Source organism: Arabidopsis lyrata, assembly GCF_000004255.2.
Source record: "Arabidopsis lyrata subsp. lyrata unplaced genomic scaffold ARALYscaffold_7, whole genome shotgun sequence".
NCBI lineage: Eukaryota > Viridiplantae > Streptophyta > Magnoliopsida > Brassicales > Brassicaceae > Arabidopsis > Arabidopsis lyrata.
In genome coordinates this window covers 12,567,556-12,582,545 of record NW_003302549.1, presented here as the reverse complement: position 1 = coordinate 12,582,545, position 14,990 = coordinate 12,567,556, and the positions used below count along the sequence as shown (strand labels likewise).

The 14,990-nt window shown below is 35.1% G+C and overlaps 3 protein-coding genes across 3 annotated transcripts in view; 2 read left to right on the top strand and 1 right to left on the bottom strand.

Moving 5' to 3' along the window:
- Positions 1-650: 650 nt before the first annotated feature.
- Positions 651-4,549, top strand: LOC9306272 (protein pleiotropic regulatory locus 1). The gene is made up of 17 exons (XM_021019139.1): positions 651-847; positions 937-961; positions 1,219-1,321; positions 1,485-1,566; positions 1,670-1,735; positions 1,929-2,013; positions 2,130-2,222; positions 2,443-2,506; positions 2,612-2,697; positions 2,774-2,875; positions 2,943-3,026; positions 3,116-3,176; positions 3,300-3,366; positions 3,464-3,541; positions 3,661-3,725; positions 3,843-3,920; positions 4,154-4,549. The coding sequence occupies exons 1-17, from the start codon at positions 714-716 to the stop codon at positions 4,324-4,326; spliced, it is 1,446 nt and encodes a 481-aa protein (XP_020874798.1). The 5' UTR covers positions 651-713; the 3' UTR covers positions 4,327-4,549.
- A 588-nt stretch (positions 4,550-5,137) lies between these two features.
- Positions 5,138-6,192, top strand: LOC9304247 (late embryogenesis abundant protein Lea5). Its single transcript, XM_002870154.2, has 2 exons — positions 5,138-5,421; positions 5,788-6,192. The coding sequence occupies exons 1-2, from the start codon at positions 5,339-5,341 to the stop codon at positions 6,017-6,019; spliced, it is 315 nt and encodes a 104-aa protein (XP_002870200.1). The 5' UTR covers positions 5,138-5,338; the 3' UTR covers positions 6,020-6,192.
- A 3,043-nt stretch (positions 6,193-9,235) lies between these two features.
- Positions 9,236-14,990, bottom strand: part of LOC9306271 (bidirectional sugar transporter SWEET17) — a 9,854-nt gene continuing 4,099 nt past the window's right edge. Inside the window, exon 6 of the mRNA XM_021019671.1 lies at positions 9,236-9,581. Coding sequence (XP_020875330.1) covers positions 9,411-9,581 — 171 coding nt within the window. The 3' untranslated portion in view covers positions 9,236-9,410. The remainder of the gene's footprint in view (positions 9,582-14,990) is intronic.

Here is a 14,990-nt window from a genome sequence, read left to right as displayed (position 1 = left end):
GAATGATCAAACTATTATAAAGATAAGTAGCTTCAAAACATAAATTTCAGGCCCTTTAACAAAAAAAAAGCATAAATTGTCTTCTTTGGACGTTTAAGGGAAAAAAAAGTAATTGAAAGTCTTAAAAATTGATTGTAGTAAACTAGAAATAAAATAGATAAAAAAATTAATAGATTAGTGAATATGAGTGAGAAATAAATTAGCCCAAGGGCCTGATTGGCAAGTGCTTTAGAGTCTTTACAAAGCAAAAAATTTTTTAAAGATTTGAAATACATCCAATCAAGCTTTAGAAGCTTTGGCTTTCTTTTTTTTCTCACAGCCAAAATATTTCTTTAATTCATTTTTTTGGCTGTAGAAAGCCTTTTTTCCTAAAGCACATAATTTTCAACTTTTCAAAATTTTAAATTCTACAGCCAAAATACTACAGCAATAAAATCTACAGCTACAGCAAATAAATCTACAGTCATATTTCTACAGCAAAAAGTATAAAGCTACATCTGTTACCAATCAGGCCCATAACTTTCTTCCACTTTTCGGGTAAAATAAGTTAAGTTACCCTTCCTTTAAAGGTAAATAAATAAACTCAACAGTGGTTAAAAGAGTTAAAATAATTAAATAAATATATAAACTTAATATTTAAGATAACCCATTTTCATTCACTTCACTTCTCTTTCTCTCTATCTCTGTAAAGTGTAAACCCTAAACGAAGAACAATGCCGGCTCCGACGACGGAGATCGAACCCATCGAAGCACAGTCACTGAAAAAGCTCAGTCTCAAATCCCTCAAACGATCACTCGAACTTTTCTCTCCCGTCCACGGCCAATTCGCTCCTCCTGACCCTGAAGCGTTAGTCTTCCTCGATCCCCAATTTTCGATTCCAATCTTCGTTTTCTTGAAAAATTTATAAAAGTTCTTCTTTTTTTTCAATTTTGCAGCAAGAAGATTCGTCTCAGCCATAAGGTAAAACATTGAGAGTCTCTCTTACCAAATCTTTAGAAATTTTTTCAATTATTCGCTTTTATTGTCTATTGATTGGATTGGCTTTAAAGCTTCGAACTTTAGGTTTATTCAGGTTTCCATTTTTGTTCAATTTTATAGTTCCCTTACCAATAATCTTTAGTCTGCAGGTTTTTTACCCAATAATAGTAAAGATGATTGATTTGGTTAAACTCTATCTGTTGTGTATGATACTGATTTTAGAAGTTTTCTTTGTGCAGATGAAAGTTGCTTTTGGAGGTTTAGAACCTGTGAGTCAACCTCCACGTCAACCTGACCGTAGCAATGAGCAGCCAGGACCTTCAAATGCTCTTGCCCTTGCAGGTGTTTTTCATATCATTGAACAAATATGGAAACCTGAATAAACTAGTTTATGTTAGTGAAAGATAGAAACTAGTTTCTTGTTTGCTATTTGAGTTTCGTTTAAGCATTGCATTTTTATTGTATTGGAAGAGCTAACCATCGTCTGCTCGATGAGTTTCTGCAGGTCCTGAAGGGTCGAAGAGTACGCAAAAAGGTGCGACAGAGAGTGCTCTTGTTGTTGGTCCAACTTTACAGCCTAAAGGCTTGTAAGTATTACCTTTAGCTGTTGGTTTCATTGATCTGAATACTAATCGATGTTCTACTTTATCGTGAGGTTTCTCATAAAAGATTTTGGTTTTCGAAATGCAGGAACAATATAGGTTCCTCAGGGAAAAGCACCACCATTATACCTGCAAATGTATCCTCGTATCAAAGGTTTTTTTCTCGTCCTCATCTTTACCTTTCTTCTTCATTTTGATTGCAATACATGGTAGCCCTAGGTGGTGTAGGTAGAAGGGCTGTGCAAACTAAACTTCCCCCAACCTGAATATCTTTTAGCTTGTACTTATATTCTAGTTTCTAATTCTGATTCCTTTTTTGTTGTTGTGTTCCTCTCTGCGTGTCACAGAAATCTGTCAACTGCTGCATTAATGGAGAGAATACCGAGTAGATGGCCCCGACCAGAGTGGCATGCACCATGGAAGAATTACAGGGTAAAATCCGTGGCTCAGCACTGTTGCTACATCATACTGATTTTGGCCTTTTGTTGGTCTCCAAAAACTCTCATTTGAGGAGTTACTTAACTTATGATTAATTATTCTTTTCACAGGTCATTCAGGGGCACTTGGGTTGGGTCAGATCTGTTGCGTTTGACCCGAGTAACGAATGGTTTTGTACTGGTTCAGCTGATCGTACCATCAAGGTAGCAGAGATGATTGCTTATTCAATATGAATTGTATTTGTATTTTTCCGAATCTTTTTTCTTGTTAATCGCATAAATCATGATACAAGACTTCCACTCTATGGGTAGTTACTGGAACTTACTTTAGTGCATTGTCAAAACTCCACTACTTTAGCGATTGTAGAAGCAGTTCTGACTGTGGTATGTTTGCTGAATTTCTTGCTTGTGTTTTATTCACTAGATATGGGATGTAGCAACTGGAGTTCTGAAGCTAACACTTACTGGGCATATTGAGCAAGTACGAGGTTAGCCTCTTAAATTTTGTCTCGTTTATTTGTTAGGTATTTCAATAAATAACACTCTCAGAACAAGTTACAAGTTTGGGCTCTTTTGTTTGAATTTTGTTACAGGCCTTGCTGTAAGCAATCGACATACCTATATGTTCTCTGCTGGTGATGACAAGCAAGTCAAATGCTGGGACCTTGAGCAGAATAAGGTAACAAATCTATTCTCTTCCTTATCTGAACTTCTCATATCTAATGCTAAATGCTCTTGTAATTTTGCTTTGATAGGTTATCCGATCTTATCATGGTCACTTGAGTGGTGTCTATTGCTTAGCTCTTCACCCAACTTTGGATGTTTTATTAACAGGGGGGCGAGACTCTGTCTGCAGGGTAAGCAAATATATTTATATCCTTCGCTGAATTTGTAGTTTAAAAGTCCATGTTTGCTTATTTGCAGGTGTGGGATATTCGTACCAAGATGCAAATTTTTGCACTCTCTGGACATGACAACACTGTTTGTTCCGTTTTCACTCGTCCAACAGTACGTCTCTTTTCATATGGACTTGTTGATATGGTTCTGAATCTTCTTATAATAGTAACTGGAACTCACTTTGATCTGTGATGTTGCAGGATCCACAAGTTGTCACTGGATCCCATGACACAACCATTAAATTTTGGGACCTTCGATATGGTATATATTATCATTTTAACCATTTTTTGGACTCAAAATCCATATTTTTAAAATCCCTCATTTGATTATCAGTTGCTGCAAGTATATGGTTTCATTTGAATAATGCTGTATTATTATATGCAGGAAAAACGATGTCAACGCTAACACATCATAAGAAGTCTGTCCGAGCAATGACCCTCCATCCTAAAGAGTATGTGTAGTCGTGTTGAATCCACTTTATCTTTCCAACAGCGAAGTCTTTGCATCTAAATTTTTCCTTTATGTTATCTCTTTATTTTTCATTTTAGGAATGCCTTTGCTTCTGCATCAGCTGACAACATCAAGAAATTTAGCCTTCCAAAGGGAGAGTTTTGCCACAACATGCTGTAAGTCTCTGCTAGATAAATATATTTTTTGCATCTCCAGTGATTTTGAAATAAGAGCTGTCATTATAAATTTGCAATAGATGTGTTTGAACAATGTTGTCTTTTTTTCCATGGAAAAGTTCGCAACAGAAAACCATAATTAATGCAATGGCTGTAAACGAGGATGGTGTAATGGTCACTGGAGGTAATAAATTCATTTCTGATCCCTTTCTTTCTTGTGATTGTTTTTCTTTGATACTAGTTAAATGGGTGAGACATCATCATTTTCAACTAAAACTATTCTATCTATGTGTGACTGAAGGTGATAATGGAAGTATATGGTTCTGGGACTGGAAGAGTGGTCACAGTTTCCAGCAGTCAGAAACTATTGTACAGCCTGGTACGTACATTTATAGCTTTCATGGTCATTTGCTCTTGATCTGCTTGTAATGGTAAGATGTAGAAGTCTCGGTTGAATCTTGGTGAAGACCCAAATGTTAGAAGTGTATGATTGAGCTCTATAGGGAAACCGAGAAAGTTGATGTAGGTTTAGGGATTATGTAATGCCTCTAGCTAGCGTCTTAAAAGCAATAGTAATGGGGTCTTAACTGAATGTGGTTGGGCATATGGCAGGTTCACTGGAGAGTGAAGCGGGTATATATGCAGCGTGTTACGATAATACAGGTTCAAGATTGGTAACATGTGAGGCCGATAAGACGATAAAGATGTGGAAAGAAGATGAGAATGCAACTCCAGAAACTCATCCTATCAATTTCAAACCACCAAAGGATATTAGGCGCTTCTAATAATAACCTGTATCTGTAACTCAAAGCTCTTGTTGGAATCTCACTAATCTCTTCATGATTCTGTTTTCTGGATCAACTTGTGAAAGTGCCTTGTTTTGTGGTGGGGAGAAAAAAAAAACAAAAAAGGGCCATGTACTTTTTTTATGAATTCTAATTTGTAATTGATTCTATCAACAATAATAGATCATGTACTTTTTATGTTGAGAGAACGTTTTTGCTTTTATTTCCCATCTCTCATTTTCTCTTCGTTGGTGCTTATCTAAAATCTATTAATAGTACTTGTGAAGCTTAGTAAATAGTAACTACACTGATGTGAAGAAACCAATTTTAAAGACGAGTAAATGTTGAAATGGTAAATAATTTGAATGGAAAAGCTCTACTAAAAGACACGATGATGGTGAGCTCGTTTGCACGACGACACCTGTTTGCGGTACGTAAGAGACACGTTTTAGTTATCATTATTCAGACCTCACCGACCTCTTCTGATCTTTTGTACCAAAAATTACTTGTTTATTCGCAGATCTTTTTTAGACTTTTCACTTTTTTAAACTGCTTGTACCGTTTAGTTACTTCTTTTATTTGTTTCAAATTTCAATACAATCACCTTCATGACTAAAACAGTTTTCTTCCCTTACACTATTATACATATTCCAAAAGACCAAAACCGACAAAAACAAAAACCAAACACTAAACTGGATTAGCCATTTACTATTTTCACATTTCAGTTTGGCAGTAATTATGAAAAGGGCCCACAATAAGGCCCATGAGCCCAAATTTCTCTTTCGTGGTCTATTTAAGTGCGCCTAATCCAAAACCCTAAAGACTCTCGAAAACCATCACCGGAGAATCTGACGGCGGCATAGCACCGGCGGCTACTGCAAAAAGGATTGTTTTCTTCTTAGGCTTGATACAATTGCCTTGGAAGAACATAACGATCTTTTTTGTGGTAGCTAAAACGCTAAGCTCTATCGCCATATCTTTATCATAAATATTTAATATCTTAAATAATAAAATGGCCGCTCGTTCACTCTCCGGTGCCGTTAAATCTCTTTGCTCCGCCGCATCCGGCAGTCTTTCTCGTTCCATTGTCTTAAGGTACTTTTGTTTGAAATGTTCCCTTGTTTTCAAGTTACAATATATATAACAAACATTTACACACTCTTTTATTTGCTTAGATCGTATAACATCTTTCAATATACTGATTAAAAATAATGTAATAGCTATTTGATGTAAAAAAAATTTATAACTAATTTAAATATTGCTAGTTTTGAGTGTAGGCTAAAGATTGATCTATCATACACGTAATTACTTAGATCTATCAAAGATAATCATGCATGATGATATTATCACCTTATTTTCTAATTTTTCGTTATATTATTTAGTCTTTTACTGTTTTTTAAAAAGTATAATCTTCATTCTCTAAATTTATACTTTAATGTCGTATTATTTATTGGAGTGTAGAAGGAGTTACGTAGCGACATCGCAGAATGTGACAGCAACAGGATTGAGTAAGGGAGGTTCCACCAGAGTTATGGTGGGGAAGATGGAACAAAGAGCTTTAGATCAAGAGGTAGAGTCTGCTTGGGGACCAGATCCAGTCACTGGATACTACAGACCTTCCAATCGTGCGGCTGAGATTGATCCAGCTGAGCTCAGAGAGTTGCTCTTGAAAAACAAAGCAAAGTCTTTCTGAGGATTTGATTGGTTGATTCCAGTGGAACGTTTTAGTCGCAGGCCGCAGGCGATTATTATGATTTTCGTTTGTTATGTTTTGTCTTATATCTCTATCTGCTGGAGATTAATTAAGTAAAAAATAAAATATGTTAACTAGTAAAAAATATAATATATTTTTGGATCGAGTGAAAATATCATTTTAAGTATATGTATCTTATCTTAAACATTTTTAGTATAATATCTGAATAAATGGTTTACACATCGAATATTTCTGATAATATAACATTTTAATAAGAAAATGGAACTTTTTTTTATTAATGTAAAATTATAATAAGATACGTGAATAGAGATAGACACCCTGAACTCATTGATTGGGATAAAAGAAAATGGGATCCGCTTATTGGCTTGCTTCCCAGACCGCAAGCAGAACAGTTGCCTTCAACTAATGATTTTAAAGCTAAGGTATGGAGCTTGAAAACTGATCCAAAAATTCAAGTCTTTCTCTGGAAAGTCCTTTATGAAGCTCTACCTGTTGCTACCAGCTTGAATAATAGGGGAATGCATGTAGATGAAACCTGTCAGTTTTGTGGAGAAGAGGAAAAAACTATAAATCATGTGTTTTTTTCTTGCTCCATGGCTAGACAGGTCTGGGCTTTAACTGATATTCCTTCTTCAAGCTGTGGTTTTCAACTTTTCATAATGGTTCTGTTTTTGCTAATATTCACTACCTGTTAATGAATATTAAGAACTCGTCATGGCCTGTTGAACTTAGAGATTCATTTCCGTGGACCTTATGGCGTATATGGAAGAACAGAAACATAGCTTCTTTTGAAGGAAAATGCTTCTCTCTTTTTGAATCTGCAAACAAAATTAGAGAGGATTGGCTTGAATGGATTGAGGCTCAGAAAAATGAGGAAGAAGGTCTGTTGCCTGTGTCGTGTAGGGTGAACCAACGGACTAATGATCAGAGACAAAGTATGAATGGTGACAAGTCTGGTTGGACGCCGCCTCCTCCTAATTGGCTCAAATGTAATATTGGTATATCTTGGTCCAACAAGAACAAGCTTGCTGGTTGTGCATGGGTTTTAAGAGACCATTGTGGTGTTGTTTTGCTTCATAGTAGAAGAGCCTTTGTCAGGGTGTGAAGGAAGAGGCTCAATTTTTAGGCTTGATGTGGGCTATTGAAAGTATGCGGAGTCACAGGGTTGTGAAGGTGATTTTTGCTTTGCAGGTTGAAGTGTTGGTCAAGGCCATCAATAGACCGGTTGCGTGGCCTTCCTTTAGATATCAGTCTATGGAAGCTATTTTGGCTCTTAAGTATTTTTCGGCTTGGAAAATTCTTTTGGAAAACTCATTTTCAAACAGAGGTGCATTTCTCATCGCGAAGAGTGTGACTAATGAGTGTAGACTGCATTCATATGTCGCGTGTAGTCATCCTACATGGCTTGAAGCCTGTGATTGAATTTTTTTGGGTTTGGTTATCTCCGTGGGAGGAGTTTATTTGTGTTTTGGCCCTTCTTTTGTTTGTAGGTGGCTTTATGTTGGCTGGCTTAAATTTGAGTTGTTGTGCTCACTTAATATCGTTTAACCGTTTGGTTATGTTGTATATTCCATCTCTCTGATTAATATAATTTCAGATGACAAAAAAAAATAGAAATAGACATCTTCGTTGGAAACTACAGTATACACATAATATCTACTTTCAAGTTCCTACTTAAAAAAACAAAAAAAACAATTTGTTTTATGTTGTTGGCCTAAACAATAAATGACAAACAATATTTATCACTAAATTATGACAACCAACGTCAACAAAACAAAGATACTTTCACTAAGGAATTCTTTTGTTACCATATCTTATTTAGTTGTTGTCAACATCAAAGACAACAAAGATGTACTATAGCAAATATGATGGTGCTCCATTTCATACCCGTAGTTTTGTTTAGGCTGCTAAAGTAATAGTCTCATAAGAATGCAAACGGACTCTGAAGATTATATGATGTAATTTGGCCAACTTCAAGGACTCTGAGGACTGAGTAACAACGTAGGTAATACTTACTAGTTACTAGTATCACTTTGGCTCTAACTGGTGCATTTTATAGAGAAAAAAATTCTCCTCTAACTCTTTTTGCTTTTTGGATCCACCATTTTTATTATTGTTAGTTTGTTATCAAATAACTTTTTTTCTTCTCTTAATACTAGATTAAATAAATATTCTCAGTTCCTCCACTTTATTCTTCTATTAGTGCAACCAGTCAGATCTTTCGTTCACTTAAGTTTTGAAAACATTTATTCTAAGCTATATATAATGACTTAGTGAGATTGACATTTTGGCTGCTTTTCCTCCTTTAGCCTTAGTTCCTCGTCTTATTTAAGAATATTTCAGTATCTTTGGTTTTTACTTTTTAGGTTCACTGATGTGTTTGTATTGGAAGAGCTTTGTCTCTGTTCACTTTTATTCAAAAGCAGTTTTTTGAACATTTATTCTCAACCATTTGTCAATCTAAACATTTTGTCACCCGCATTTCTTCCCCCAACAAATATCAAACATTTGTCACTCTCATTACCATATATCAACAAGTAGCCCACACAGTCTTGGTCTAATGGTAGTGAAAATTGGAGAAAAGTTGAAAGGAACTAATCCAAGTTCGATCTATCTTGTAAACAAAAATCACATATATGTGAAAAGTCTGGATTTGGAGTTGGCCCAAACAATTAACATGGTATCTGAGATTATGCTAACTGGAAACCTCCGGACATTAGTCAGAAAACATTCCAAACTCAGAACAGACAGTGTATGCTCCTTCGGAAAAAAGTTTACTCTAATACACTTCGGTGTGTTTTTACCGGGGCAGACCGAATCAGCCAATCAAATATATCAAAAATATGTATCAACAAGTATTTGGGAGGACGGCATATCTCTTTTTTCCTTCCTCAAGAGTCATTATCACAATGTTGTTGTATCAGAAATGAACACCACGACCCGAAAGCTGAAGGAGAATGTCAAAGTCACAGAGATGAGTGAAACTGAAATATATGTTTGTTCCACAAATAACGAACCGTCTATACACGCTCACTTGCAATCTAGCGCACACGACGTTTTTTGACGAACAATCCCTCACTAGTTCAACCCGTCAATGAATCTCAAAACTTATCCCAAACAAAAAATTACTAAGCCTCAAAACATAGTAAACACTTCATTCTCTAATCTTCGCTTAACAAAGATGCATTACCAAAAAAAAAAAAAGATGCATTACAATAACAAACCTTAAAAGTAACATCTTTAAATGAAGCTAATTTTGTCAAATAAATAACGTACACAAAATCGCACACCACAATAATGGAACAAAAATATAAAGATTTATAATTTATAAGACCCAAATTAACAAACTCTTGACGAATAAAAAATGGATTTAGGAGAGGAGAGGGACAACACGTGAAGTGAGGCCTTCCTCTTCATCTTGAGAAATCTCACTTAAACCGTTGCTTAAACCGTTGCTTAAACCAACCGGTTTGGCATTTCTGTAAATTCCATAAAGTATGAGTTGCATTGTCCCAAACACAAACCCCACTCCATTTGGCACCTACTCAATTTAACCACAAAAAAAAAATAATAATAATTTAATTTAATTAATCACAAATACATCATTTCTCAACAACATAATTAAAATCAACGCCTATCCGAAATCTCAAGAAGACGCATTTGGAAATGTCCCCACAAATAGTAGTAGTTGCAATTTTGAACCAGACACTTTCTTAAAAAATTAATTGTTTGGAAAAAATCGACAAAAAATCGCTAAAAAAATCATTTGTGTTATAAAAAGTATATGGGTATTTATCATAAAGATAAAAATATTTATAGAAGAAATATTTATATCCGGTGGGAATAATATACCGAGAATAGAAAGAGAGAGAATTCTATTATCTGATGATTGTTGTGATATTGTATTTCTGAATTGTATCTTTACAACGAACATTTCATCGTTTTATTTATAGAGAAAAAGATAAGTTACTATGCATGTATAGTGACGGTGGGCTCCACATAAAATTATAAACTTCTCATGGCTGCGCCTAATGCGCCTGATTTCTGTGACTTTTGTAACACTTCCCCTTGGAGACCAATGTCACTATTGTCTTGTGTAATGTCTTCTGCTGTCTCGTTAAAAACCTTTCTAAGTAAACCCAGTGGGAAAAACCTTAGTAGGTAAAAAGAGTACAACGACGTAATCTCCCCCTCGAGTGATTAACTTTACAGATCACGTTGATGGCGCATTCCAATAGCATATACATGCTTCTTGAACACCGAGGTAGGTAGTGATTTTGTGAAGAGATCTGCAGCATTGTCACATGATCGGACATATTTGACTTCAATGTCTTTATTCTTCTCAAGTTCTTGGGTGTATGAAAAGAATATCGGAGGGATATGTTTGGTTCTATCACTTTTGATATATCATTCCTTTGTTTGGGCAACGCATGCAGTATTATCTTCATATAGGATGGTTGGCTCTTTGTTTACGTTGATCCCACTGCTTGATTGAATGTGTTGGCTTATTGATCTCAACCATACACATTCTCTACTTGCTTCATGTAGTGCAATGATTTCAGCATGATTTAAAGAAGTAGCCACAAGCGTTTGCTTCTGGGAACGCCAGGATATAGCAGTGCCTTCGATCGTAAAGACGTATCCAGTCTGTGATCAGGCTTTATGTGGATCTGATAAGTATCCCGCATCTGCAAAACCAACCATTTGCCCTTTTGATTTTTTAGGATAAAGTAATCCTAAATTCATCATCCCTTGAAGATATCGGAAAATATGTTTAATCCCATTCCAATGCCTCTCGTAGGAGATGAACTGAATCTTTCCAAAAGATTAACGACAAACGATATATCAGGTCTTGTACAATTCGCAAGATACATAAGTGCTCCGATAGCACTCATATATGGTACTCTAGGACCAAGTATCTCTTCATTTTCCTCATGCGGTCGAAATGGATCACTCTCAACGTTAAGTGATCTAACGACCATAGGAGTACTAAGAGGAGTTGCCTTATCCATGTTGAATCGTTTTAGCACTCTTTTAATATACGTAGATTGGTGCACAAATATACCCTTTTGGGAATGTTCAATTTGTAGGCCAAGACAAAACTTTGTCTGTCCGAGATCTTTCATCTCGAATTCCCCTTTTAAATAGTTTGTTGCTTTCTGTCTTTCATCTTGAGTCCCAATTATATTTAGATCATCAACATATACCGCGATTATCACAAATCCGGATTTTGTTTTCTTGATGAAAACTCATGGGCATATAGGATCGTTCACGTATCCTTCTTTCGTTAAATGTTCACTGAGACGATTATACCACATTCGCCCAGATTGCTTTAACCCATATAATGATCTTTGCAACTTTATTGCACATAACTCTTTGGGTTTAGATTTCAATGCTTCTGGCATATTAAACCCGTCGGGAATATGCTGTAACAACATCCATGAGACGCATTTCTAAATTTTCATCAGCCGCTAGACTCATCAAGAATCTAAACGTTATTGCATCCATAACGGGGAAATATGTTTCCTCATAATCAATCCCGGGTCTTTGAGAAAATCTTTGAGCTACGAGACGAGCCTTGTATCTCGTAATTTCATTTTCCTCATTTCATTTTCTAACGAAAACCCATTTGTATCCAACCGGTCTCACATCTTTAGGTGTGAATACAATAGGTCCGAATACATTTTGCTTATTGAGCGAATCAAGTTCGACTTGTATTGCATCTTTCCATTTTATCCAGTCATGTCTCTTTTGACATTCATATACCGACTATGGTTCTGGATCCTCGTTTTCCTCATCAATTTCCTTTGACAAAAGGTATGAGAAAACGTCATTAACATCATCCATTTTATTTCGATCCGAGATCTTTCCATTATGGATATAGTTGATAGAAATCTCATGATTTCCTTCAGGCTCATGATGCTCATCATTGTCATTAGACTCATGATTTGTTTCTTCCAAAATGCTTTCTGTTATTTTGGGAATATCATGCTTTTCAACTTCTTTTCGTTTTCTAGGATTTTTATCCTTAGCACCAACTGGTCTACCACTTTTCAACCGTATTTTAGACTCACGTGTATCATCTGCTCCTCCACGTTCTTGTGGTATTTCAATTCGAGCATGAACATTTGTAGCTGGTATATATGATTTAGTTACCATTTTGGTATCTACGAAAGCATCGGAAAGTTGATTTGCTATACTTTGCAAACGCATAATTCGTCGAACTTCTATTTCTGACTGTTTTGTAGGAGGATCAAGGTGTAACAGGGATGGTACACACCATTTAATTTCTTTTCCTACTTGCTTATTTTCTCCCCCTAGAACCGGGAATACTTTCTCATCAAAGTGACAATCGGCAAATCGTGCCGTAAAGACATCACCAGTCTGCAGTTCTAGGTATCTTATAATTGATGGAGAATCACAGCCAATGTATATTCCTAACCTTCTTTGTGGTCCTATCTTTGTACGTTGTGTTGGTGCTATAGGCACATACACTGCACAACCAAAAATTCTTAGATGGGATATATTTGGTTCTCGACCAAATGCTAACTGTAATGGGGAGTATTTATGGTATGCACTTGGTCTTATCCGAATGAGTGCTTCTGCATGCAAAATGGCATGTCCCCATACAGAGGTTGGAAGTTTTGATCTCATGATCAATGGTCTTGCAATCAATTGCAAACGTTTAATTAATGATTCCGCCAGGCCATTTTGTGTATGAACATGAGCTACAGGATGTTCAACTTCAATTCCTGTTACCATACAATAATCATTGAATGCTTGAGATGTGAATTCACCAGCGTTGTCTAGTCTAACTCTCTTAATGGAATAATCAGAGAACTGAGCTCTTAATTTGATTATATGAGTTATAAATCTCGCAAATGCCAAATTTCGAGATGACAACAGACAAACATGTGACCATCTGCTAGATGCGTCAATCATTACCATAAAATAGTGGAATGGTCCACATGGTGGATGTATCGGTCCACAAATATCGCCTTGAATTCGTTCAAGGAACTTTGGTGATTCTTTATCAATTTTGGTTGGCGATGGCCTTATGATCCACTTTCCAAGAGAACACGCTGCACATGTCATTTTATTTCCATGATTCAACTCATGATTTTTCAATGAGTGACCATGTGAGCTCTCTATGATTTTTCGCATCATTGTGGTGCCTGGATGACCAAGGCGATCATGCCACAATGTAAAATCTTCTGGATTTCTTTTGATTTCAAGATGCGATTCTATTTCATCTATATAAGTATGATGTAAACCAGAAGGAAGTTCTGGGAATCTTTCCAATACATGTCTCTTTCCTGATTTATTAGAAGTTATATACATATACTTCTTTCCGTCCTCAGTAGCAAACTGAGTTTCATATCCTTGAAGGTATATGTCTTTGAAACTCAACAAATTCCTTTTAGAATTCGGAGAATATAAGGCATTCTTTATGGAAAACTTTGTTCCATTAGGCAATATAAAATTCGCTTTGCCACTTCCTTCAATCAACTCCGTAGGACCCGATATTGTATTGACAATAACTTTTGTCGGTTTTAATTCAGAGAAAAATCTATTATGTCTCAAAATAGTGTGTGTTGTTCCACTATCTGGTATACAAATTTCTTTGTGTTACAAAAGTCACAGAAATCAGGTGCATTAGGTGCAGCCATGAGAAGTTTATAATTTTATGTGGAGCCTACCGTCACTATGCATGCATAGTAACTTATCTTTTTCTCTATAAATAAAACGATGAAACGTTCATTGTAAAGATACAATTCAGAAATACAATATCACAACAATCATCAGATAATAGAATTCTCTCTCTTTCTATTCTCAGTATACTATTCCCATCGGGTATAAATATTTCTTCTATAAATATTTTTATCTTTATGATAAATACCCATATACTTTTTATAACACGTTATCAGCACGATCACTCTTCATTTTTAATTTTTATGTATACCTTTTTACAATGGTTGCTTCATGCACCGTAATTAATTATTTTCTGTTAATGGTTGGCTGAGCCACCTAAAATTTTATTTACTGCTTTAAATATTTATTTATGTTACCGGTCGGCTGAGCCGCATTAATTTTATGCACTGCTTTAAATATTTATTTCTGCTACCGGTCGGCTGAACCGCCACATATTTATTTATTGTTTCTATGTGGATGACTCCGTCACCATAATATCACCGTGAATTATTTGTTTATATTATGGTTATTATACAAAGAGGTTTATTCACCTGTATAAATATTTTTATCTGAATCGATAATTTTTATCTGATTGATCTCTAATTTTTCAGATTAATTTTTTGTTTAAAATCTTTTTCCGCCAACGGTCTCAAAGAAAAATTTCAAAAAAAAATTTCAAAAAAAATTCAACTTTTTCCAACGGCTAAGAATAGTATTTTTCAATCTATAAATACATTCATTTTCTCATTCATTTCATCAAAACAAAATTTTTTCATCTCTCTAAAAACTCTCTCCGAAAAAAAGAAGAACAATTTTGAAGTTTTGAAGTTATGAAGAATGTTTCGATTACCTTTAATATTTACTTTTGGAATCATTATTTCGTGTATTTATAATCTTTGCGTTGTAGAATTTATTCCGCAAGATTTTCGTTTGAATATTATTTTACTTGTTTGTACAATTTTTCTTTTAGTAATCGCTTGCATTATTAATATAAACGGTTCATTTTAAATATGTATTAATTTTATTTTATATTTCTATACGCTTTTATATAAATGTTTTCCATGTTTTAAAATAAATTAAATAAAGGTTTCTAATAATATTCTATGTTTTTATTTTAGAAAACAAATGGCAAACATCGAGAAACTCAAGTTTCCGGATCTACAAATAAGTGGAGAAAATTATATACCATGGACAACCAACATAGAGCTCCATTTAGAAATGGAAAAAATATCTGAGACAATAAAAGAAAAAAATACTT

Coding starts and splice junctions, on each gene's coding strand:
- LOC9304247 (XM_002870154.2), top strand. CDS start 5,339: ATGGCCGCTCGTTCACTCTCCGGTGCCGTTAAATCTCTTTGCTCCGCC. Junction 5,422..5,787: donor TCTCGTTCCATTGTCTTAAG/GTACTTTTGTTT, acceptor ATTGGAGTGTAG/AAGGAGTTACGTAGCGACAT.
- LOC9306272 (XM_021019139.1), top strand. CDS start 714: ATGCCGGCTCCGACGACGGAGATCGAACCCATCGAAGCACAGTCACTG. Junction 2,698..2,773: donor GGGACCTTGAGCAGAATAAG/GTAACAAATCTA, acceptor TTGCTTTGATAG/GTTATCCGATCTTATCATGG. Junction 3,027..3,115: donor CCGTTTTCACTCGTCCAACA/GTACGTCTCTTT, acceptor GTGATGTTGCAG/GATCCACAAGTTGTCACTGG.